This window comes from Limanda limanda, chromosome 12, assembly GCF_963576545.1.
Source record: "Limanda limanda chromosome 12, fLimLim1.1, whole genome shotgun sequence".
Lineage (NCBI taxonomy): Eukaryota > Metazoa > Chordata > Actinopteri > Pleuronectiformes > Pleuronectidae > Limanda > Limanda limanda.
This window is the reverse complement of record NC_083647.1, coordinates 23910910-23934288: the sequence shown is the minus strand read 5'-3', so window position 1 is coordinate 23934288 and position 23379 is coordinate 23910910. Positions and strand designations below refer to the sequence as shown.

At 43.3% G+C, this 23379-nt stretch overlaps 1 protein-coding gene across 1 annotated transcript in view; it reads right to left on the bottom strand.

Annotated features, from left to right (window-relative positions):
- Positions 1-1387: 1387 nt before the first annotated feature.
- The window catches only part of LOC133015050 (AP-5 complex subunit sigma-1-like), a 33958-nt gene continuing 11966 nt past the window's right edge, over positions 1388-23379 (bottom strand). Inside the window, exons 5-7 of the mRNA XM_061082186.1 lie at positions 6833-6888; positions 4442-4736; positions 1388-2940 (exon numbers count right to left, since the gene is read on the bottom strand). Coding sequence (XP_060938169.1) covers positions 2812-2940; positions 4442-4736; positions 6833-6888 — 480 coding nt within the window. The 3' untranslated portion in view covers positions 1388-2811. The remainder of the gene's footprint in view (positions 2941-4441; positions 4737-6832; positions 6889-23379) is intronic.

Here is a 23379-nt window from a genome sequence, read left to right as displayed (position 1 = left end):
GTGATTTCCCCTTTGGCTGATCTGCTCATGTGCACGTTGAACAATGCAACGTTATTGATAACACAAAACAAACTGTGCCGTGGAATCACCCAGACCCCATCACAGGAGATAGAGGAGCAAACACACAGGAAACTCTGCAGCAGACTCTGTAACTTTAATCTCCACTTGACAACAACTCATGCATTTGATCAAACAGCTGTTTGCAGGCAAGGATCAACTTCCTGTGCCTGCACATCACTAATTAGATGTAATTACAATCTATTTTCACACACACACATGAAGACAGTGTCGGCGCTGTGTGTGTTTGATGTCTACCAACCAGCTCAGTGTAAATTGTCTCAGAGCAGCAGCATTGCAGATTTTGTATCCGAGGTGGATTTTTGCTCTGGTGTCACTATTTGTCTCTTATCAGCAGCAGCAGCCGACACTGCAGCCCCCCCCCCCCCCCCCCCATCCCCCTTGCCTGACTGCATACTGCCCCCTAGTGTGGAAAACACAGGCCTGTCGGTCCTGATGCTGCAGTTTGTTGAGAAGGTTTACAAACGTTTAAGATTACGAATCCACGTTATTATTAAAGCCCTATTCGCCAAAAAGGCCTAGACCACTTGTGAAACCACTTTTAAATCCACTAGATCCAGATTCACACACAGTCAATAGATATCAGTTCCCTAAATATACCAGATTATTTCCACCAAGAATCAATAATTACTCCCTGAGTAAGTGAAGATTTATAAACCAGCCCTTTCTCACGATGTTAACCTGATCTGGTTCCACGGCAAATTTGAATGTTATCTTTCTTGGCCCAATGTGGCGTCTAACATGGAGTTTTGTGGTAATTTGTTAGCTAATGACACAAATACAAATCAAACAATTACTGGGGAGAAGTTGTTTGTTCGAGGCTCAGAGATATTAATATATGGAGATTTGTTTGAAGGCTCAGTGTGTGAGATTTAGGTGAAAGGGAATCTGTTAGCAGAGATTGAGAACAAAACAATCCTTGTGATGTTTCCACTAAATTGTACAAATTGTTTTTCTTTTTAAATTCTACACACTGATTTAAAAAAAAAAATCATCATTACATTCTGGGCTTACTTAAGATTAAATAATTATCAAAATTAAATTATTTCTGGAGAAGGATTCATTGCTTGTACTCTTGCTAAAACCTTTAAAATGTTATCTCTGCAGCCAGGTTACTTCTGAAAGCCACTGCAAGAAAGGTAATTATACCTAATGAATAACCAATCACTTATTTTCTCTAGTTTAATTGGATTATTTATTGATTTGAGTTTTTAAATTTACATTTTCCTCCTCTATAATGGAAAGGAATAATTGTACCTGAATCTTTATCACTTAAACGGCTGATTCAAAATATAAATAACGACTTCAAGTATGAAAGTATAAAACAAACATGGCAACTAATTTAATTAACCATTATTTTATATCCCCATTAGAACTAGTGCCACATAAAAACATCCCAAAACGCACACAGACATGTAAAGGTGGGGGTGTCCACATACTTTTGGCAATACACTGTGCAATAAATCAAGAATTACATCTCAGACATTCCATATATACATTTAATAAAATCACACAAACACACTTTATAATAGGATCAGTGTCGCCCTCTGCTGGTCTTACAGTAGAACCTGTTCACCTGACTTGTTTTTCAGTTTGCAGATGTTTTTATCTGGCTGATGTTGTGTTGTGTTGTTTTTTTTACCCCATGGGAGCAACACAACCTCTAAATCCTTTTTGTGTGATTCATCACTTTAATCTTCAATCCCCTGAGCCTTGTTTTTTGGAAAACACGTCCTGTGTGCTGGAGCTTCACAGAGTACGCCCTGGGTAAGACTAGAAATGAGTTCAATTCTTTAATACAGAAAAAAAAAAAAGAGGAAACAATCAAAGCAACTGATCCTGGCATCCAGACAGATTTCCTCTCCTTGAAATCCCACATGTTTAGTTTTGGATTTGGTTGCCAACACAGAAACTGAGGGTTTAAGATAATTTAATGGGAGCAGGAGAAGGGGGGGGGGGGGGGGTGCTGTCAGAGGTACAACAGATGTTCAGATATGGGAATAGATTTGTTATTTGTTGTCTGAACGTCTGCATGTTTGTTCTTCTTGCCAACATGTCCTCATTCATCCATTGTGTTTTTAAAAATATTTCATGTCATCGCCCGTCTTTCTCCCTTTGTCCTCGCTGTCTCAAGGATTCTGACATATTTGGTTCAAAGAATGATGTTAAACTGGTTTGGCTTTGATTTAGTCTTTCGGCTGTTTGGCTCCGGTTTCCTCCCACTCTCCTGGAACAGCTCCGCTCGGCTGGAAGTCACGACTCGCCGACAGAGCACTCTCAAGATTCTTTTATACTCGGAGAACTGTCGAAAAGAGCAGGTGAAGTCTTGGTGATCCAAGGTCACGCGTTGACATTTGAAGTGCGGGGAATTAGATAAGTGTCCGTCTCTGGTGCGGGTGAGTAGGTCTTAACTGGCCTCTTCAGCCGCACTCTTTAATCTGACACATTCTCCTTTCCACTCCTCGATTTGACAAACAGGATTTGAACTGAAGCCTCCCACACAGTAAACAGTCAGGAGTGAGCTGCGAGTGGCTGAGGGGGAAATGTTTACCACTCTGTGTGTTTACCACCTCCTGTTATCTGAACCAGCAGCTGCCAGTCGTCCGTGCTTCTTCCACCGACGCAGAAGTGTCACCGGAGGTAAACGAGAGTTGACTTGTTTGTTTGAGAGCTCGCACGGACGCAGCTCGCCCTGGACGTCAGGTGGGCGGAGCCTCGATGGGTCCCGGGGGGTCACTTGGCCATGTAGGCTGCGACGTCCTTCTCCAGACTCTGGGCGAAGCGGTGGTTGAGGAAGAGGAGCTGGCCGTGAGGAAGGAGGCGGCTGAGCAGGGCGTCGATGCGGTTGCTCCTCAGCAGCACCTGGAGGGAGAGTTGCCGTTAGTGACGACTAGGGTTGCAAAATTCCGGGAATATTCAAAGTTGGAAACTTTCCATGGGAATTAACGGGAATATACGGGAATTAACGGGAATAAACTGGAAATGTTGTGGGTAATTTATACTAACTGTATTTACCTTGTCATATACAGACATAATTATAAACATTTTGTTTTGTTAAAGGCTGATTTGAGCCCTGAGGAAACTTTGGGCACTTGACTATATGCTTCTGCATCGTTGTGTCATTCTTAACATAGGTCTTTGCACAGTAGTTGCAAATGTACACAGCCTTTCCTTCTACATTGGATGGGGTGAAATGTCTCCACACATGAGAGAGTGCACGTGGGATTGTTCTGTAGAATAAGATGAGAAAAAAGTTTGTAAAAAAACACTAATGCAATGCCAGAGATATAAATAGTTAGCCAAACAATTGGAATCGTCTGTAAACATATTTTACAATTGATGGATAAATTAATAGAAATAGACTAGATGAACAGATGAACAATCCTCAATCAGCATGCTAATATATTTTCCCCAGTGATATCATCTGAACTTACCTGACTAGTCCTGCACACTACAGCAGGCCTCAATAGCCCTGCTGTAGAGTGAAGGATGCTGGGAGTTATCTGTGCATGTGATGGAAGAATGCACAGTGGAGGGTTGAAATTCAAAATCCAGCGTGTGCTGCATTCCATACATCTTTAAAATAGAGTTTTGAATGATGTTTTTATTGCTCAGCGTTTAATTTGCGTAGTTTTTTTTTTTTTTCAAAATTCCCAAAATTCCAGAGACAAACTTCTCATGGAAAGTTTCCGGAATTTTACCGGAAACTTTCCGCCCCTTTGCAACCCTAGTGACGACCCCATGCGGACTCAGTAATCATCACTGTTAGTTACAGGTGGTCATGAAAATCTGTTCGGCTGCGATCTTGTGTCACTACAGTTGCCTTGTGCTTTTCACTGCGGCTTCCATAAGGTGTAATGAGTTGCTACAGTTGGGAATGAGGCCGGCAGAGCTTGTTTCTGCAGAGGTGAAGTGAACTGATCTCAGTCTAATGAGGCCTGTGAAGAGGCCGTGCTGCAGATACAGTGGGTTTATTTGTCATTGAACACAAATGAGACAAGAACATTTTTTGTAAAAACACATATTCCAAGTACCACTTTCTTCCTGAGGTTTTAACCCAGAGACGGATCTTTTAAAATGTACAGAAGAGGCACAAACATGGTAGAAATTTAGCTTTCCTTATTTTTTCAGACTATCTTTCTTTGCACAGACAGAATCAGGAGCTTTCAAACAAGGTCTGATTTGTCAAGGTTGTGGGAGGACGAGTCTGGTACAGACAAGAAACACGACTGAAGCAGCACAACCAAGGCCAGAGCCTCCCACAGGTGGGACAGAGTATTTTCAAAAGGTTAAATGTTATTTGAAATGATTGAATAAACCTCCTTTAACCCTTTGGTGCCTCCTCTCACCACAGTGTCCTCACCTCGCTGCCCGGGCCCAGCATGTGCAGGTGCTCCAGGCAGTGTCGGGTCAGGGTCCGGAGGGTTCCCTCGGCCAGCAGCAGGTTCTCGTGAGGCTCGCACACCAGCGTGAAGCCCAGACTCTGGACCCCCAGCCACAGAGCGCTCATCTCCTCAGAGAACGGGTCGCCGGCTCGCAGACGCACCACGCCGCTGCTGGCGTCCTGCAGGGCCAGGGCCTCGTCCCCGGGCAGCGCCTCACCCGGCGGCCGCCCCCCCGAGGCCTCGCGGGATAGAGACACCGCGCTCCTCACCTGCCTGAGAGAGAGAGAGAGAGAGAGAGAGAGAGAGAGAGAGAGAGAGAGAGAGAGAGAGAGAGAGAGAGAGAGAGAGAGAGAGAGAGAGAGAGAGAGAGAGAGAGAGAGAGAGAGAGAGAGAGAGAGAGAGAAACTATTTAATGTCTGATTGTTATTTATGTACAGTGCACCAACCACACCAAGGCAATTTCCTGTATGTGCAAATATACTTGGCAAATAAAAAAAAAAAGAATTCTGATTTTGAATATGATGAGACAGTTTTCTGTTAACTATCTAATCATTGAAGCTTATTGTAAGTCTCTTTGGATAAAAGCATGAGCTAATTGAAATGTAAGGAAGCGTTTCAGGCCTTATTAGACCAACTGAAATGAGAACAACTGTAAAATCATTTGTTTCCTTCATGTGTTAATAGTTTGTTCATACATGAACTAGAATGTCACTCATGTCTCAGCCAGGTAGGTTCGATTTTTCATCAAGATCCATTAATTATTTCCTGGGAAAAGCTTGAAAATGTCCCATAAAAAGCAAAAAACATCAGTTTTAAAAAGTTCTAAAAGAATTCCTGGATCCCGTCTCTGTTTGTATTTCCACCAGCAACCTTCCACCAAGCTTTGTGGAAATCTGTTCTCTAGTTTTTGCATGATCCCAAACAAACGAATGGAAAACAACACCTCCTCTGCAAAGGTAAATATATACAAATCAAATTGTCGTCAAGCAGCACGACAGGTATCGTCATTCTCTTCCTCCGCTCGGAGACGGAGCATTGTCCTTTCACCGCGATAACGAGCAGTTACAGTTTGTCATGTGGGAGGAAAGAGAGGAAGGAGCCTGAAAACAAACTAGACGACTGCAGAGAAGATTGACAAGCTCCTCCGGTCCATCTGATGCTTTCTACATAGTGGAGCCTCGGAGGATCAGCAGGAAGCAGACAGACGAGCGGCGGATTGCATCATCACGCTGCTGCTGCTGCTCTTTCACAATCTTCGAAATTGCAACAAGTTTGTGATTTTCTGAAAAAGCAGAAATGTTCGAAATGCACGACATGCAGAGGAAAGAAGTCGATCTTCAACGCCTCAGGCCTAAATGTGAGAAATGGGAAGGTTTGACCTGCCTGTGAAATTTGCTTCTTCTCAAACTTTTAATATTGTGTGTGATGTGTTTTCTCCTGAAGCCATGTGGCTGAAAGGTGTAGAAAGGATCTCCCCTCACCGTCAGACCCCCAGAGACCCTACTTACTTTACTTTACCCTCTCACTTACTGGTTTGTCTGCATGTGTGTTATAATAAACTCCTAAAGCAAAGTAAGAGGTTCGTCTGATTCATTAGTGGCAAACTCTTGAAGGACATCCCATAATTCCTAACCTGTAGGTATCCTGGTTAACAGATCAGATTTCTGTTGAGAAGAGGTAAAGGTTCCTCGAGATAAACGTCACTAAATGACTTTAACACCACGAGAGGGATGCAGAGTCTGCGTTTGAGGGATTAAAGGACGGTTTTAAATTGTACATTCATATATTATCATGTTTTAGTTTGTGTTCAAACTGTAGATTCAGCTTCTGCCACTAACCGACCAACACACGAGAGTTTAGACAGTCACAAAGTTTCTGTTTCTTTGAGTTTCAACACTTTGTGAAATAAATCAATTTAACTTAAGTCTAAGTTTTAATTGGAGCAAATTTACATGAGTATGGAAACAATCAAGTAGAAGAAAATCCTGCTGATCTCAACCTGTTGGCAGTGTCATATGCTAACTAATGAACCAACTAAATATATAATCAACTCACTAAATAACTAAGTAACTCACTCACTAACAGACTAACCAGATAACCAACTAACTTATTCACTCACTAACAGACTAACTATATAACCAACAAACTCACTAATTAACTTACCCACCCCCAGCTAACAAACTAACTAACTGACCAGCACACTAACTAGCTCACTCGCTAATTCACTAACAGACTAACTAACTATATAACCAACTAACTCACTAATTATCTTACCCACCACAGCTGACATACTCAGAGCTTGCCGCGCACGCAGCCACACACGTCGGTGGCTCAAATATCAGGGAATTCAAATTAATTTGGCGTTGTACCCATGTTCCGATTCTGGTGGTTTGTGGGGCCCAGAGTCGTTGATAGGGGCGTCTGACTGGAGATGTACAACATTGGTTACATTCTGTGAAGCAAAGACATAGCTGAAGGTCCACCCCCAGGAAATGTTGGTTTAAGTAGATGTTATTTCCTGCATTCTAGTGGATTTTTGGGTGGTATGCTAAAGATGTGCAATACCTGAACTTATTCTGATTCATGTTCATCTGATCATGACTTGTAGGGCCTTCTAGACTTGAGCTGAACATTCAACCAGAAAACTATTGATGTGCCTCAATGACTGTCTATGTACCACAATATAGCCTAATTAATAGACATGTGTTTAAGATTTGACCAAGGTTGATTGACATTTTGATTACAATGGTATTCAACTAATTCTTAACTGAAACCTAACCTATATTGTTAATAACTGTATTCTTAAGAGCAGTTAATGATTTATGTGCAGCAAAAAATTACACAAGATTAGTTAGGGAGAAATATTTTTCATTATTCAAAGCCTCCCACCACATGTTCCATTAAACAAAAAAGTGCAACAAATAAAGTGCTTAAACAGTAGCCTTTTTAAGCAATACAATGGATCAACACATGACAAAAATAACTAAAAATGAGGTATCAGATGCAGATCAGAAGCTGGTTAGTAATTTTCTAAGATCTGTGGGCAAGGTTGTACTGGCCTGTGGCCAGTGGTGTATAAAGTACTTTAAAGCCATACTTGAGTAAAAGTACAGATATCTTACCTGAAAGTGACTTGTTTCCCCTCAAGATTTATTTAAACTGACTGAAAAAGTATAACAACAATGTCCATATAATGTATATAATGTACTCCTGCATGAGCACCTGGATAATTCTAAAGGGAATAAATGGATGGGAATGTGCTTGTGTTGATTAAGTCCCTGCCCACACACATCGCTACTCTCCATTGGATGGTTTAGTGAGGTCCTCGTATCGGCCCTGGCGGAGCCGAGAAGACGATCAAAATGGACTCTAGAGGAGGGGTTTTCAACTGGTTTTGTCCCAGGGACCACCATTCTGACTAGAAAGTAAGTTTTGCATGTTGGTTTTATTTAAAAACCTAAAACAAATCTAGAAAAATCTTTGTAAAAAACAACAAAACGGTTGATTTTCAGTGCTTTAGAATTGAAAACCAAATTAAAATGCAGTTTGTAGTTGTACTGCATCTCTGTGTCTAATCATTCTGTCGGGAGAACTGCTACTGGATGATAGACGAAAGTCTTAGAGCTCTCCTAAGAAATTGTTTCTCAACCAGCGAACGTGGTAAAGTTGACTGTTATTGCAATCAATTGTTTCGGCTATTATGCCAATTTATTTTTCTCATTACAAAGTATTTGTTTCTCGCTCTTTTGTTTTATTTAATATCTTCATTATTAATTCTGCCCATTTGGGCCGTCTTTTTGGGAAAATAAAAAGAGACAGCGGGCACGCGAGTGAGAGTGAGAGAGAGAGAGAGAGAGAGAGAGAGAGAGAGAGAGAGAGAGAGAGAGAGAGAGAGAGAGAGAGAGAGAGAGAGAGAGAGAGAACAGAGACTTTAATAGTCAGTTTGAGTTGTCGAGGAAGGGAGGGAGAGAGAGAGAGAGAGAGATGGTGAGAGAGAGAGAGATAGAGAGAGAGAGAGAGAGAGAGAGAGAGAGAGAGAGATGGTGAGAGAGAGAGAGAGAGAGAGAGAGAGAGAGAGAGAGAGAGAGAGAGAGAGAGAGAGAGAGAGAGAGAGAGAGAGAGAGCAGCCACCCCCCCCCCCTGGTGATTCATGCGCAATGTGCAGAGCCGGTGCAGGTGGAGGAGGCGCAGCGGAGGAGAGGCAGCGGACTGATGGAACAGCCGCGGATGCTCAACATTTACTCCCCGTAATAAGGAACGAGCAGCTTTTTTCTTTCTCCTTCTCCCCCCCTCCCCCCTCCCCCCTCCACCCCCCTCGGAACCAGGGGCTTTGATCCGGTTCCGACAAAAAGTTTGACTGATCCGGATCCATCTCCTGAGAAATAACCTGCGATCGGAACCAGTTTGAAGCGACTGAGGGATTTTTTTTTTTATTCTCGCACATCATCATCACCATCATCATCACCTTCATCATCTTCATCACCATCATCATCTTCATCATCATCACCATCCATCGCCCAGGATTGAATCATGCCTCGCTCCGTTATGGACTTCCTCGGACTGTACTTCCTGCAGCTGGCGCTCATCGGTGAGTTAAACAACGCTCGGATGATAATTGAGTTGAACTTGCTCTTCAGTGTTTTGTGTCGCTTGATTTTTATGTGTGTTGCAAAGTTGCGTAATGAATGAGACGTGTATCTTCCTGCAACATCAGCTGCGTGCGTGTGATGATCAGCTGCGTGCGGGAGAGAACATGAGGATCCAGGGTTTTTATTATTCTATTATAAGACCCCAGGAAACATCTGGAGTGTGATGGACAGCTGTGGTGCACTGGATGGAGACGCGTGCGTGTCTTTTCTCTGCATTTGTGTTGTTGTTGTTGCGTGCGTGCGTGTCGCCCTGGAGGCCGTGCACGCCGCTGTGCACGTGTACCTGCACGGATGAACATGTCGGGAGGAAAGAAGAAGAAGCTGCTGGTCCCCAGTTGGACGAGATGCAGACAAGTGTGTAAAAAAGACTGACACTTACGGAACCTGGGATTCTGCACTGTTTCTGAAGCTGCACAACCTTAGATGCAACCTTCTGTTTGGTATTTAGTTTTTTTCTGTAGGAGCAGGATCTGTTCTCCAAGGCCAATAACATAGTTTATAATAAAACTGAATTCACTCCTGTGCAATAAATGGTAAAACAATTCAAAATTGAATCATTTTACAGCACTTAAAATGAGTATGAGTTTAAATGCTGGGTAATTCATCTTATGTTTAATAGAAAACGACAGAGAAAATTCAGACATCAGATGGAAATCTTCAATGTAACAGAAGTGAGAAAACCTGTGAACAATTTCTTCTTCTTCTCAGGCGCCACTGCTCATCTGAACCACTATGGAAATCTGATGCTGTGTAGCTTGTATGTGAAAGGAAGAAGTCCAGAGAACGTCTGGTACCTTCTTGTCTCGATGCACCAAATTTGTACGACATATATGTTAAAGTTTAGTTTGTAGTCAGGTAAAAGCTGCTCTGCAGGTTTGTCACCAGGCAGAGTTTGTGAAGATTGAAAAGCATCAACTGGATATTGTTGTGTAATCCTGAACAAGGGTAAAGGCTGAGTGTACGCGAGTTAAACTGTGGAGTTGAAGAAAGACACAGAGCAGAGTGTTGTGCTGCCGTCGGGCCTTGAGACTCGATCATGTAACCGTGCTTTCATCGCCTCGGCCGCTCTGAAAGCTTCTGTCTACAAGCTGTGGCCTTGGAAGTTGTTCCATCTGATTCAGCTCCGTCGCCGGTCGATGAAGGGACCACAGAACGCCTCCATCACGTCCTGGAGACCCAGTGAAATGGCGACTTGCAGCAGGACGCCTCCCACATTGCTCTCATGCATTCTCTCCCTCTAATTTCTCTCTGCATGTGTCAAAACATGGCGTTCATCTGTATGCATTAACACGTCTTATCAGCCGATTGTCTGATTCCTCCGCTCTTCCATGGCCATTCCCAGCAGGAGCCTGTCCCACGTGCTCCTCTGACTTATGACATCAGCATCACCAGTGGTTTAAGGGGCGAGACGGCTCTTTTTAAGTCGATACCCAGCTCGGTCTCTGGAAGGATCCAATCCACAGCAGGCGGGGGGACATTAGATTCTAAAGGGTCGAGGTGTGGATCAATACGCCTTCGTTTTTGGCACACGCTGTAATTCAGGGGATGCTGGAGTGAGGAGGAAGCCTGAGTTGAACTTGAATAACCTTCATAGAAAACCTGTTTTTGGAGATATGAATCGATTGTTGTGCCGTCCCACGTGCACCTGCAGCCAGTTTGCCCTTGAGCAAGGCGGCAGGAAGTGCTCAGGAGATGCGCTGGATATCCGCCAGGGTACGAATCCAAACCTCGGACCTGACTCCTTCTCTGCTGTTGTCTTCCTTCGCACATATTATGTACTTGGCAAGAACTTAAAGGTTCAGTGTGTCAGATTTAGGTGAAAGGATCAAATGGAAGAAACTGAATATTAAATAATCCCAGTGATGTTTTCACTAGTGTGTTTCATCTAAATTACACAAATTGTTGTTTTCTTTACCCTAGAATGAACCTTTTATATTAAAATACTTTATATTCACGTACTTTATATTGAAATACTTTATATTTACATCAGGAGCGGGTCCTCTCTACGGAGGCTGCCATGTTTCTTTTACAGTAGCTCAAACTGGACAAACTAAAGTATAACACAGATTCTCTCTCATTTTTGGAAGTGGGGGGTTATTAAGCCGCAACACTACACTTCACCACTAGATGTCACTACATTCTACATACTGAACCTTTAATGTTATAATATTATATTTGTTTGAGCACAAAATGTTGCCGCAACTGACAAAAGCTTCCTGTTCGTCAAATACATCCTGAAATGGAACCTGCTGACCTTCTATGGTCACGTCTCTACACTGGAGGTGAGAAATTGAAATTTAAAAATGGATTCTGAACTGTCATTTCCACTGCTGCAGAAGAACACACACATTCATTCAGGGTTCAGTATATTGCCCAAGGGCACTTCAGTTGTTTTAAGCTTTTAAGCTTCCAAATGCTGTCGGACGTGCTCTCCTTTCACTCGTCTCTATTTCCTCTACATGTGCACATTTTAAGTAAAGACTAGTTTTGTTAAACTCTACAATCTGTCCTGCTGTTTTTCCTGATGCTCGGTGCACAATGATGAACTGATGTTTTGTCTTCCTGCGTTCACTTGGGATCCGGCGCTCCTCTCTTCCTCTCGTGTTGTATATCTTTGGCGTTCAGGAGGAAGCCTGAAGCCCGACATCCACTTGACGAAGGTACAACGTAGATTCCTTCACTTCAGGTTTCATTGATCAGCTTTTGTCTTATTCCCACATAACTCGGATTCTTTGATTCACTTTGGTATTCAAGCCACAGTGTTAAATTCCACTTTGACTCATTCCTGAATAAAATACCTGCATGTAATCACCACATTCATGCTCAGTTATTCTCTGTAGTGTTAATGTGGCTGAGATGTGCAGAGAGTTTGTAGTGCACGACCTTGATAGATCAATTTGACCCTTCCTCCACTCTGTTGCAAAGCAAGGGAAGAATCCGTTGATGCACAACTGCAAATCACAGAATATAAACATACACTGGGAATCCAGATCTACAGTATCTCACATGATTCAGAAGTGCAGCCAGTCCGTCGGTATATGGAATTTACAATTATATAAAATACATCAAGCTGAAGGTTGTAATGAACATTCAGCTTCCAGGAGAAGTCACATCTCGACCAACAGTCCCCTCATGAAACCACTGTTCACTGTCTCTCAGATTCTACTAATTATTCTCTGAGAAATCAGGTAAAAGGTTTAAAACCTCACAATGTAAACGAGGAAGAGAAAATGTCTAGATTCAACTCAACAGTCATACATTCACTTCCTCTTTAGCAAGTAGCCTTCAAAGTAAAAGCACAGTGTTTGTTTTGTTACGGCAATGCTTCATAAGCAGCTAAATTACAGAGCTTTTTATTTTGAAAGGTTGTGAACTTGGGTTTGAAGATTATTCAAAAGCCAACATTAAACGTGTAAATAAAATATCCACCATAAACCAGGTAGGATGAACACAATGTTTTCCAATGTCGCTCTGCAGCATAAACTGTTTATAAAAAATCTTTGCCCCCGTCCAGCAATAAAAAGTGACAGTATATCGCAGAAGTAATCAGCATTTCTGAATTCTGAAGTTTTCTACATCCTGGTGTTTACTGTTGATTCATATTTTGGCCTCAAACTTGTTCTGGTCTTGTTCTTTTCAAACCTATGCTATCTTACATTTTGTTAATATATTGTTAATGTTGCATTGCTCCGTTTAGTTCATTACATTTGACTCTGCCTTCCCTCGGGCTGAACCGTGGCAGAAGCCGAACCCTGTGGTGCGTCGACTGAAGCTCTGGACTGATGGCTCTTCCCTCAGCCGTCACACTGATTCCGTCCCATTTGCAAATTCTGTCCCCGCTGTGGGAAATATTACAAAGCCACACTGTCACAAAACATTTGCTGTGCGTTATGGCCTTTAAAAGCAGGGGAGCTATTGTTTGTGAGCAGAGATACGAGATGTGAGTCGGAGGAAGCGCAGCACGTCTCCTCTCATGTCCAGGATCAGGGTTCTCAGGTGTGACAGCCTCAGCAGACAGAATTCTGTGAGGAGCGTGAACAGTGAAGTCTGTAATTAAAATATGCAGCTTGGTTGTTAATGTTTACTGCACCGCATCTTCAACTTTCCTTTATATATTCTAATAAAAACTTTTATGCAACTAAGATGTGAATATGTTTGAAGTTATGGAATTTTCTGAAAATCTGTCTTCATTCATATATTTTTGTAGTTTCTCACCTAATATTAACTCTTTTCTCCAACATGTATTTTGTGAGTATTTCATCTCTCTCCTATTTGACACCTATTGCATGTATGTGTCTCTTCCAGAATCACTTCCTTCTTAAATGTTTTATCATAAACTATAAAAGCATGGACGACATGACCGCTCCCCCAAGTGAAGCCAAAGCGTCTTGATCACCACCGGGTGGCTGGCAGCGGTATAGGTCATAAGTCCCAGCTAATAATCCTTATAATAAAAATAATTCTTATCCCACTGATGTTTCTTCAAGTGTTGACTTCAAGTGTTTTTTCTGATGAGTTTGGGTACAATTGGTAGCTATAGAGCAATTTGCTTTAATCTCCACAAGGAGTGACATCTGCAAACTTCAGTTTCAGCTGCACATGTAGTCCTAGATTTATTAATTTGTGTTCTAGATAATAAAGGTGGCTTTCTGTATTTGTATGACAAAGCATTGAGCCTGTGCCTGGTCACATGACCATGATAAAAAGGTTGAAATTGGAATTGAAGAGGGAAAAATCAAACATAGGAGTCGGAACAAGAGTTTGTATCAAGCAACATATTTTTCCCTCACTCATGTCATCACGGCGCCAACGTGTCTCTGGCCTCTTCTGCAACAATGAACTCCGTTTGATTATGAAGCAGAATATGAGCTGCTCCCCCTGTAGTGGTGCCAATGTACTGCGGCATCATCCTCTGCCCTCGTCACAGACTGGAGCTGTAGCCGAATCCTGGCAGAGGAAGAGAAAACACGCAGGAGAAGCAGGGCATGCTGGGGCTTTTCAAAGCCGTCCTGAGGTGTAATTATGAGCATATCTGTCCATCGCGGTGGGCAGGTGATGAGACAAATGTGTCCAGAAAGAAGTGTGACACATAAAAACTAAGAGAACCATATGCCCTTGGTTATTTAGGGATGTTTTCATGGTGTGTTTGCGGCGGCATATTTCAGATTCCCTGTGAGGATGCGTGGAAATGGATAAATCAATGAGGCCATCTGGGGAGAGGAAGTCACGATGAGAAACGGTTCAACGCTGACATTCACCCGACAGTAACCCCACAGCCCGAATTATTCCATTCATCGCCTGAGATGCAACAAAAGGAGAGAGAGCCTTGTTACTTTCATGACACAAATCAGATGAGTTATAGGTCAGAGGACGTTTGTGAAAGAGGAGACAATTAAAAACGTATTTATACTTTGCTCTGCATCAAATTTGACGTTTTTATGGCTTCTAAAATAAGAAGAACAGGGAAAAGGTTTTATTCGGGCGAAAGATAAATTTAGCAGTTTCATGAATACAAAAATTATGTGTCGACTGTCAGTGCACGACACAGTGCGGCTTTGTACTTTGTGAGTGCAGCATGTCTAAATTAAGGCCGTGAGTGTGACTGAATGTCATCATTGTCATTGTCTGCCCTCTCCAGCTGAGTCAGAAGTCATCACATACACACACGCACACACACACCAAACACACACACACACACGCACACACACACACACACACACAGAAAACATGATTACACACAGAGATGTACACACTGGTGCCGGTTTTATCATTTAAACAATAACAATTTCAGTCTAGTCGGATGTGACACATTTAGTAAAATGTGAAATGACCTCCCACCGAATCCAACAAACACTTCATTATTACAAGTTTAACGACAGGTGATGATGTTGTTGACGAGGACGTACAACAGATTTTCAGGGTTTTACTCCAACTCTATTTCTACTATTATCACCACTGACAAACATCGACTAATCACCACTGACTGTGATGAGAAATGTGGACAATCACACGTCACACAATGAAAGAACAAACTGTAACTGCCTCAGTTCATGAAACCGGAGCAGATCACGTCGACCTTTTTGATGACGTCTGACACTCGTCATTAAACATGGTTACCACGGTAACAGTACGTGCAAGTTATTTTCACGACAGAACAAACACAAACAATCCAGAGACCAAAGTGGACACACTCATAAATATCAGCCAACTAAATATTTCTATTATTTCTTAAATTCAAGTTATGAGAAAGATTCCCTGGAAAACGTATGGTAATATTTGAAGTAGTAATGCAGGAACGTTAAAGACGTACAAGTTAATATATCAAACCACGAAGCAGCTGAAGTGTCAGAACAGTTTACTTGTTGGCATCAACACCTGCAGACACTTGAGGAGCAGTCGGCCTGAAAATGTGCTTCAAGCTGAAGTGATTTCAGGCAAAGCTGCTTCGAACCACTCGTGATAAACTGTGACAATTGAAAATCTGCACTGTCGTTGTATTTGTATCATCATCGGTGAGTTCAGTCATCTTGAAGTGATGGAAAAGCAAGAAATGAACAAGTGGAAGTTTAAGATGAAGTTAATCGCCTGTGCCGAGGACGTTTTCACCTGCGTCTGTTATTTGTCAGCAGGATTCCAAAGTAAGCATAAGAGTTAAATAGAAATAAGTGAGCATGAACAAATCCCTCCAAGTTAAGAGGACACTCACTTGTACCACATGGTAATACAAGACACCTTTAACACTCGTTATCACTTGTATGACCAGTAACTAAAGTTTGCTAAAGTTAGTCGATTTTAAACATGTCTCTGGACTGACTGGGTCTGTTTACTGATTTAAATACTAAATGTACTTGTGCTACTGTCCCACTGCTTCACTTTGTCTTATTATCCTGTTGCTGCCACTTGTGGTCACAGTGTCAGATACATCATTTATATTTAATAGGATAAAAAGTCCTCTCATCTGATTACTGTCTTGATGCTGGTTGTAAGCATCTCATTCATGTTTGGACCCTGTGTACTGTCTTCATATTGACTGTGTCAATTTTGTCACAAGTTTAATTTAAATCTACATAAAGATTCTGTATTTAATTTCCCCTTCAAATTCAATTTTAGAATTCATTTATTCAACATAACTCAACAGCTTAATGTGAGGGTGACAAATTAAAATGTATGCAACACAAATACCATCTCTGCTGGCGCTCTAATCTCTTTCCATATGATTTATCCAGGGGAAGTTGATTGAGCATGCACGCTCTGTTCCTGCAGCTTCACATGCACACAATTACATTCACAGCCGGGAGCTCCAGCGGTACGACCACAGCATCGGCCTGATGAACACCGAGCAGCTGTTGAATAACTCATCAACTCCCGCCCCCCCGTAGGTCCAGGTTCCCTGCTGCTCGGACGCTTCCCGAAATCAGCCGTCAGGTCACGATCCAACGTATCCTCCTCCTCCTCTTCCTCCTCCTCCTCCTCCTCCTCCTCCTCCTCCTCCTCCTCCTCCTCCTCCTCCTCCTCCTCCTCCTCCTCCTGTGATGTTCAGTCATTTTAGTTTGTTAATTTCAGTCTCTTTGGGTTTTCTGTTTCCGGTTTTATTTTGTAGCCTCGCTTTCCTTGTGTGTTGTTCCAGCTTCTCGGGTGTGTCACTTCCTGTCTTGGTGATTGTCTTCCCCAATCCTCATGTGTTGCACCAGTGGCTAATTACCCCTGCCTTCCCTGTGTCTCCATATAAGCCTCTGTGTTCCCCTTTGTCCTTTGTCGATTCGCTTTACTCGTTGTTGCATAAGGTTTGTCTTGTCTCGCTGTCTCGTCCAGCTTTCCCGTCCCGGATCTTCTGTGTTCTCCGTGCGCCTTGTCGCTTGGGTTATGATCCTCGTGTTCTTGTTCCCTCCAGTGTTACCTGTTAGTGTTTATGCTTTGTTATTGTCTTGTTAAAAGACTCTTGTTAAATTAAATACAATTTTTTGTTATAACATCTGCATCCTGGGTCCATCTCCTTCAACAAACCGTGACACGTCCTCCTCCTCCTCCTCCTCCTCCTCCTCCATCACCCGCTCTGTAAACGCCTGCACGTACACGCTTGTGTATCTCAAGTTGTTCATAACAAGTTTCAGGGATGTTCCTGCAGTTCAGTGCGTTCTGCAGCGCCCGGGTGGGAAGGAGCTCACAAAATAGTCTTAAAACATTGATGGTGTTTGAAGAGAAAATGTTTTTCCCAGTGAAGATTTGCCCCGAGACATTTTTTTAAAACCACTGATTTGTCGAGAAAACACATTTTTTACAAGAAAACAGTGAAGTGAGGTAAATATTCAAGACCAAACGAGACGCTCGTGTTCGGAGTTAACAGGAAACCGAGGATTTGATTCCACCGTGTTTATAGGAACCAAGTGCAATGAAGAAGAAACGGCTTGATACATGAGATTTAATGAGATTTTAGGACACAACAGCAGCCCAATGATGTGGTGACGATTGTCTTATAAAACATATATAAATAAATATGTTAACAAACCTGACACAACACACAAAGAAAGACACAGTGTTTATGGAAAACCTGTTTTGGGCAGAGGCGTCTTTATGGGCAAGAAGACTCAGTATTAAAGTTTACTGTCTAATAATCTTCACTGGTGTTTATGTTGCTGAGTCTGATTGTTTCCCCTCAGGTTGTAAACGGTTAACTGTTATCGTCAGGCCTGAGCAGACACGTTTACTCTGTGAGCAAATATCTGCAAGTGTCTGTTTCAGCTGCAGAACCTGAGTCTTGGCTCGAGCTGCGACAGGTGCATCAAGTCATCACCGACTATGAAAGAGTAAATTAATCCACCGATGCCTGAACTACATCCGACATAAAAAGACAGGAACATTCACTCTGATGCTCTTCTGCTTTTTCTCTCTCCGGCGACAGGTTGGTTCTTGGCAGAGTCGGTTTCCGTGGCTGGGATCCAACGCTGCTTTCTAAAGACCGGGCTGAAAGAGGAGGAGAGTGAAGGTGGCTGCACAGCACCGAGTCGGTGAGGGAGATCCACGGTGTCGGCCTCGGTCAGAGACTTCACACACCGACGGCAAAACATCAGCAACCACATGACAAGTGAAGCCTCTTTTCCACTGGTCAAAAAACACCACAAACACTCACTGACAGCTGGATTTAATCTGAAATCTACATTCACTCCTCAAACGGGAAATGACTTTGCAGTAGACGCAGGTTTTTATCGGCTCGGGCTCCGACTCTGGATGTAAACAACCGAAAACCAAAGCTGAAACACAAAAAAACACAAGAGGCTCTGATACCTTCTGTCTTCACTGCACATCTCAGACGTGAAAATACCTTTTCTAGAAACCTCATATCTGGAAGTCTGGGCTGACCTGTCTGTCTCCACCAGGAAACCATACATCACATCTGTGCTTCTCTCTTTTCAACGCCCCCCTGGACGTCAGTGATTACATGTTGTTCACGTTCAGTTCTCTCTGACGCAGAAAGGTGCCGAGAGAAATCGACCTTTTCAGCAGATGTTTTTTATTCCAGCTTCACGAGGCTTCCTGAGGTTGCGTCACTATAACGTGTGATCACACAGTAAGTGGAACAATGAAAACACTGTGAATACTCAAATGCAAATTGAACAACTTCCAAACAGTATCAAACCACGCCGCAGCTTTTCTGGAGCTCGACCAAATTAACAATCCTTTATCGTCTCCTTTAACGAATGTGAAGTAGGAGAGTGAACTACATGAAGCCGAGTTCGGAGCTCGATCACAGAGCGGCTGCTGAAGAATGCCAACGAGCCGAGTGGGTTTTAAAAAAAGGAAGAATAGGCAAAAAGATACTAAATAATAAATATGTTGTATAGCAGTGGGGCGCAGCTTTCAGCAGCACACTAATGAGCCCATGGGGGGGGGAGAAGAAGTGCGGATGTTCGGTTTGACAGCGGCCTCCACCAGCTGATTATTCTGTTCATTATAGAGATGTGGAAAAGTTGTTATCGGTGTCACTTCGCTGATTTAACAAATTAACTTCTATAAAATGAAGCTTTGACGTCCAGTGAAAGCTCAGGTTCATTCGTCACAGATCCCGTGGAGAAGTGGCCTGAAGGCGTGAAGGGTGTCGCCTCCTCTCCGAGCTGCAGCCAGCACAGCTCGGATTGAAGTAACCGAGTGCACCCCCCCCCCCGCTCAGCCGGGACCGGGCTGTTTGCTTTGGCCTGCGGTGACGCGGGCTGCAGCTGTTTCTCTGGAAACTGTAAAAAGTGACCGGCGGTAATTGAGCTGCGGCAAAAGGACCCGCTGCTGGAACTCCTGGAGCCACCGCTGCTTCACACAGAGCCGGTCCACCGATTTATTCCTCATCCTGTGCCACTGCACTTGACTTCATAACATTTCTATACAAACCACTACAGTGAAAGGTGTTTATAATGTAAATAATCACCATTTTTAAGTTAATTTCTTATTCTATTGCCTTTTTTTATATTTCTTATTCCCTCGTCTACGTCACCCTGACCTGCTGCTGCTGTAACAACTGAATTTCCCCCGTTGTGTGGATCAATAAAGTTTTTATCATATCTTATTCAAAGTTCCCCATTGTCGTCACTTATGTTGATTCAAAGATTATTCATATTGAACATATTGCGTGTCCAAATCCCACCAAATTCAACAGAGCATTTCCTTGGGTCCTGAACAATACAAATACCAACTGTGAAGCTGCTGAGATGAACGGTTCTCAAGATATGTGACACACACACAGACAGAGGGTTGTCTCATTTAATATTTAATAAAAGTTCAGTAAATTATTCTGGAGTTGGGACTAAAAGGTCTCGACACTCAGAAGTTAAATGAATCTCTCTAGAAACAAAACAATTTTTAAGTTTGATTCCACTTTTCCTGACGGGTGTGTTTCCTTTAACTTAAATCATTTACGTTTTATTGAGTACTGCATGTTTTAGGGTATTTACTTTAACTTACACGTGTCTCCACCTGTGTCACACTGAGCCACTTTCCTCAATCCTCCAATGGAAAAGCCCAAATAAATCTGAATCCTGTCCCTGCAACTTCTGCTCTAACCACAAGGGAGCTGGCCTTATACGTCCTCTCTTTACTCACATCCCTAAATCTGGAGTTGTACCGGTTGATATAAACACATCAGGAGGAATTCCAAGAGAGAGAAAGTTAATTTGATGTAATGCTGCAGTCATAAAATGTAAATGCTCAACTCAGTGTCAGCATTATTTACTGTACACACTCCAACTAGGATAAAGTGCTGCAGCAAGCAGATGCAGAGTGTATGAGATACTGACACTGACACTTTAGGAAGTTAAGTGTGTGATTCTCTGGGAAGTGGTTGAATTCCAGCTTCACTCGGTCCATGTTATTCTTTCCAGGATCTTTTTGGCGATGACTCTGGACACGTGTCATCAAACGTTTGCTTCCTACTTGTGTTGACAGAGCTACTGACGAGCTCAGTTTAAATTATGCTCTTCTCACTCGTCCGACTCTTCTCGACTGAAGGAACAAATCACCCGAAACCTTCTCGAGGCGAACGATGTGGACAGAGGTTCTTCTTCTTCTCACCGTCAGAGCCCAACCTCCGTGAAACGCTCTGGATGAAGGCACCGGCCAAATGGAAACGTAACAGCACTTGGTCACAGTCGGACTGTCGGTAAATCATCCTCTTGCACTTTTGGCATTCTGCGGTTCATGTGTCATCGCCGCTCGTAACAGAGTCGGTCCACTTACTGCAGCGTGAAGACCAGAGCTCTTTCTGTCAGAGTCCAAGCACGTCTCCGGGCAGAGAAGTGACAGCGTAGAATATCAGGTCCACTCTGCTAATGTGACCCTCCCGTCTCCTCCCCCCCCCCCCCGTGTGCACGCACCATTTCATTTGTAATGAAGCTCGCGCCTCCCACACCTCAATGGATTATGGACTCGTGAACTGTGAACGGCACGAGGAGCTAAAGGCGGCCGGGTGGCCTCCCAGAGACGTCCCTGTAATTAAAGGATCACGGGTTAGATCCCCGGGAAAAAAAGGCGTTCTATCCCCAAAGTGTCCTTGAGAAACACTGCGAGCTGGAAACTGTTAAATCACTCAAAGTCAGTGTGGTCATAACTCTTCAGAACGCAAGACACGTCAAGAGCAAGTGTTGCAGATGAAATGTTTGTGAGGGTAGAAGTCGACTTTCCACTTCGACGGGCGAGTCACGACTCAGAGGTGGAAATTAAAGATCAGCTTTTATTATACAAGAGGCAACGTGCAGCGAAAAAGGGACGAGATAAAACTCTGGATGGAACTTCAACCATTTATCAATTTATAGTAAATTCTATGGAGCCGCGTGTGAATGTGACTCGTCTGTATTCTCTGCTCTTGAAGCAAAATGCTTTTCAGCCGTTAATCTCCATGTTTATAGATTCGTCAACACGTTTACAGACATAAATACACTTTTCAAATCTGAATACATATTTCTCCACACATTTTCAAATCTGTTTACACACACACACACATATTCTAAATACAGCTTCAGATCCATGTACACACTCACAAGTCTCATTATACATTTGGAGATTCTTCTGCACACTCACATATCTGATTAGGGGTTGACACACTGCTACAATAATGTCCCCATTATAAATAAAGTTCCATCATTTAAATCCACCATATGTCATCACTCTCTAATGTATATCTTCATTAGTCTGTACACAGAACTATTTATACTGCAGCTGTATAAACAGCTAGTTGGCACAGCTGCAGAGTTTCACCATAGACTCATATAAAGATGGATGCCCTGTTCCTCCAGTTGGGTTAAATTATATATATATAAATTATCCCAGATAGGGGTGTCGCCATCTTTCCCTTGTGATGTCATTTGGAGAGAGAAGAGATTTTGGTTTAACTCGACCAGTTGCGACTCCGTCTCAGCTGTCAATCATCACGTTTCACCCTACTACCTTTAATGAGTGCAACCATCATCGAGAAAATGTTATTCAATGTGCACTTATGACTAGTGTTGGGTACCGAGAACCGGTTCCAATATGGGGGGGGATCTCCTCGTGAGACCTCTCCCCGGCGCTGGCTGCCCCCCCCCCGCCGGGCGCATTTCCTCCTCGGCGGTGCTCCGGGACCGGCTCGGGCGGGAGGAACGAAGACCACGCCGAGAAATGTTTCATAAAAGCGACCGCATTTTAGGGGGGCGAAGGCGGGCCGAAGCCCCCCTGCGACAGCCCCAGCCGCGGAGACACGGGGGGGGGGGGGGTCTCTGAGTGATGGAAAAGCGACCCTCAGTCAGGCACCGAAGTCAGAGTCACGAGTCAGAGTGTGTGTGTTTTGTATTTACTTTTATTTATTTAAGTATAGTGTAAACTTTTGTTAACAGTTCGCATGTTATTCATAGTTTTAAGTTCAAAAGGGTTTTGTATTTATTCATATTTATTATCTACTTTATACAGTTAATATATTTGGCAATAAAAAAGCCTTTCTTGGTCAAGCATCGTTTTGTGCACTTTTTTGAAAAAAGTATCGGTTCAGGCACCGTTTAGGCACCGGTATCGTTTTAAAAGTATCGGTTAGGAACCGGTATCGGATAAAAACCAAACGATACCTATCCCTACTTATGACTTATTAGTTTGGTCCACGTCCCATCTACTAACATGGAGCACACAGGGTTTGTGACCCATACTGCAACCAGACACCAGGGGGCAATCCAGAGGAGACCACGTCACACCTGGGGAGCCGTGATTATCTTTTAAATGTTGTTCAGCTGAATGCAGGTTCAGGTGCACTGGAGGAATATGATTTATATCTTCGTGTCATCCCTGCGTGTGTGGGCGTCGGTGTCCTCATTAGTAAAATACATCTCCCCAACCTTACCGCCCCGGCCCACCCCCTCAGATACCCTTGAGGAGATGAGGTGGTCAGTTTCCTGTTTCATTTGCCTCCAGTCACGCAAGGCTGCCTCGGTGTCTGCGGACGTCTCCCGCACTAAATCACCGGCTGAGCCGAGCGCCGAGCCGTGGCGGTGACTCCTTTTATGATATTCTGCAGGATCCCGGCCATTGAGAGGAATGAAATGTATGGCGGCCGAGACCTACAGATCCCGGCAGGGGTCACAGGCGCCGGCTCGCCCCCCCCCCCCAGGATCAGGTTCTCCGCTGCCACTCACTGGTTTCCGTCTCACTGAGTTGTATCATTGAAAACCTCATTAAGCCGCGACACTAGAGCGCTCAGTGTTTGTTCTGCTCAACCTCCTCTAGGTTTGTTATCCAGCTGTGACAGTTTCCATTTGCAGGTGTTA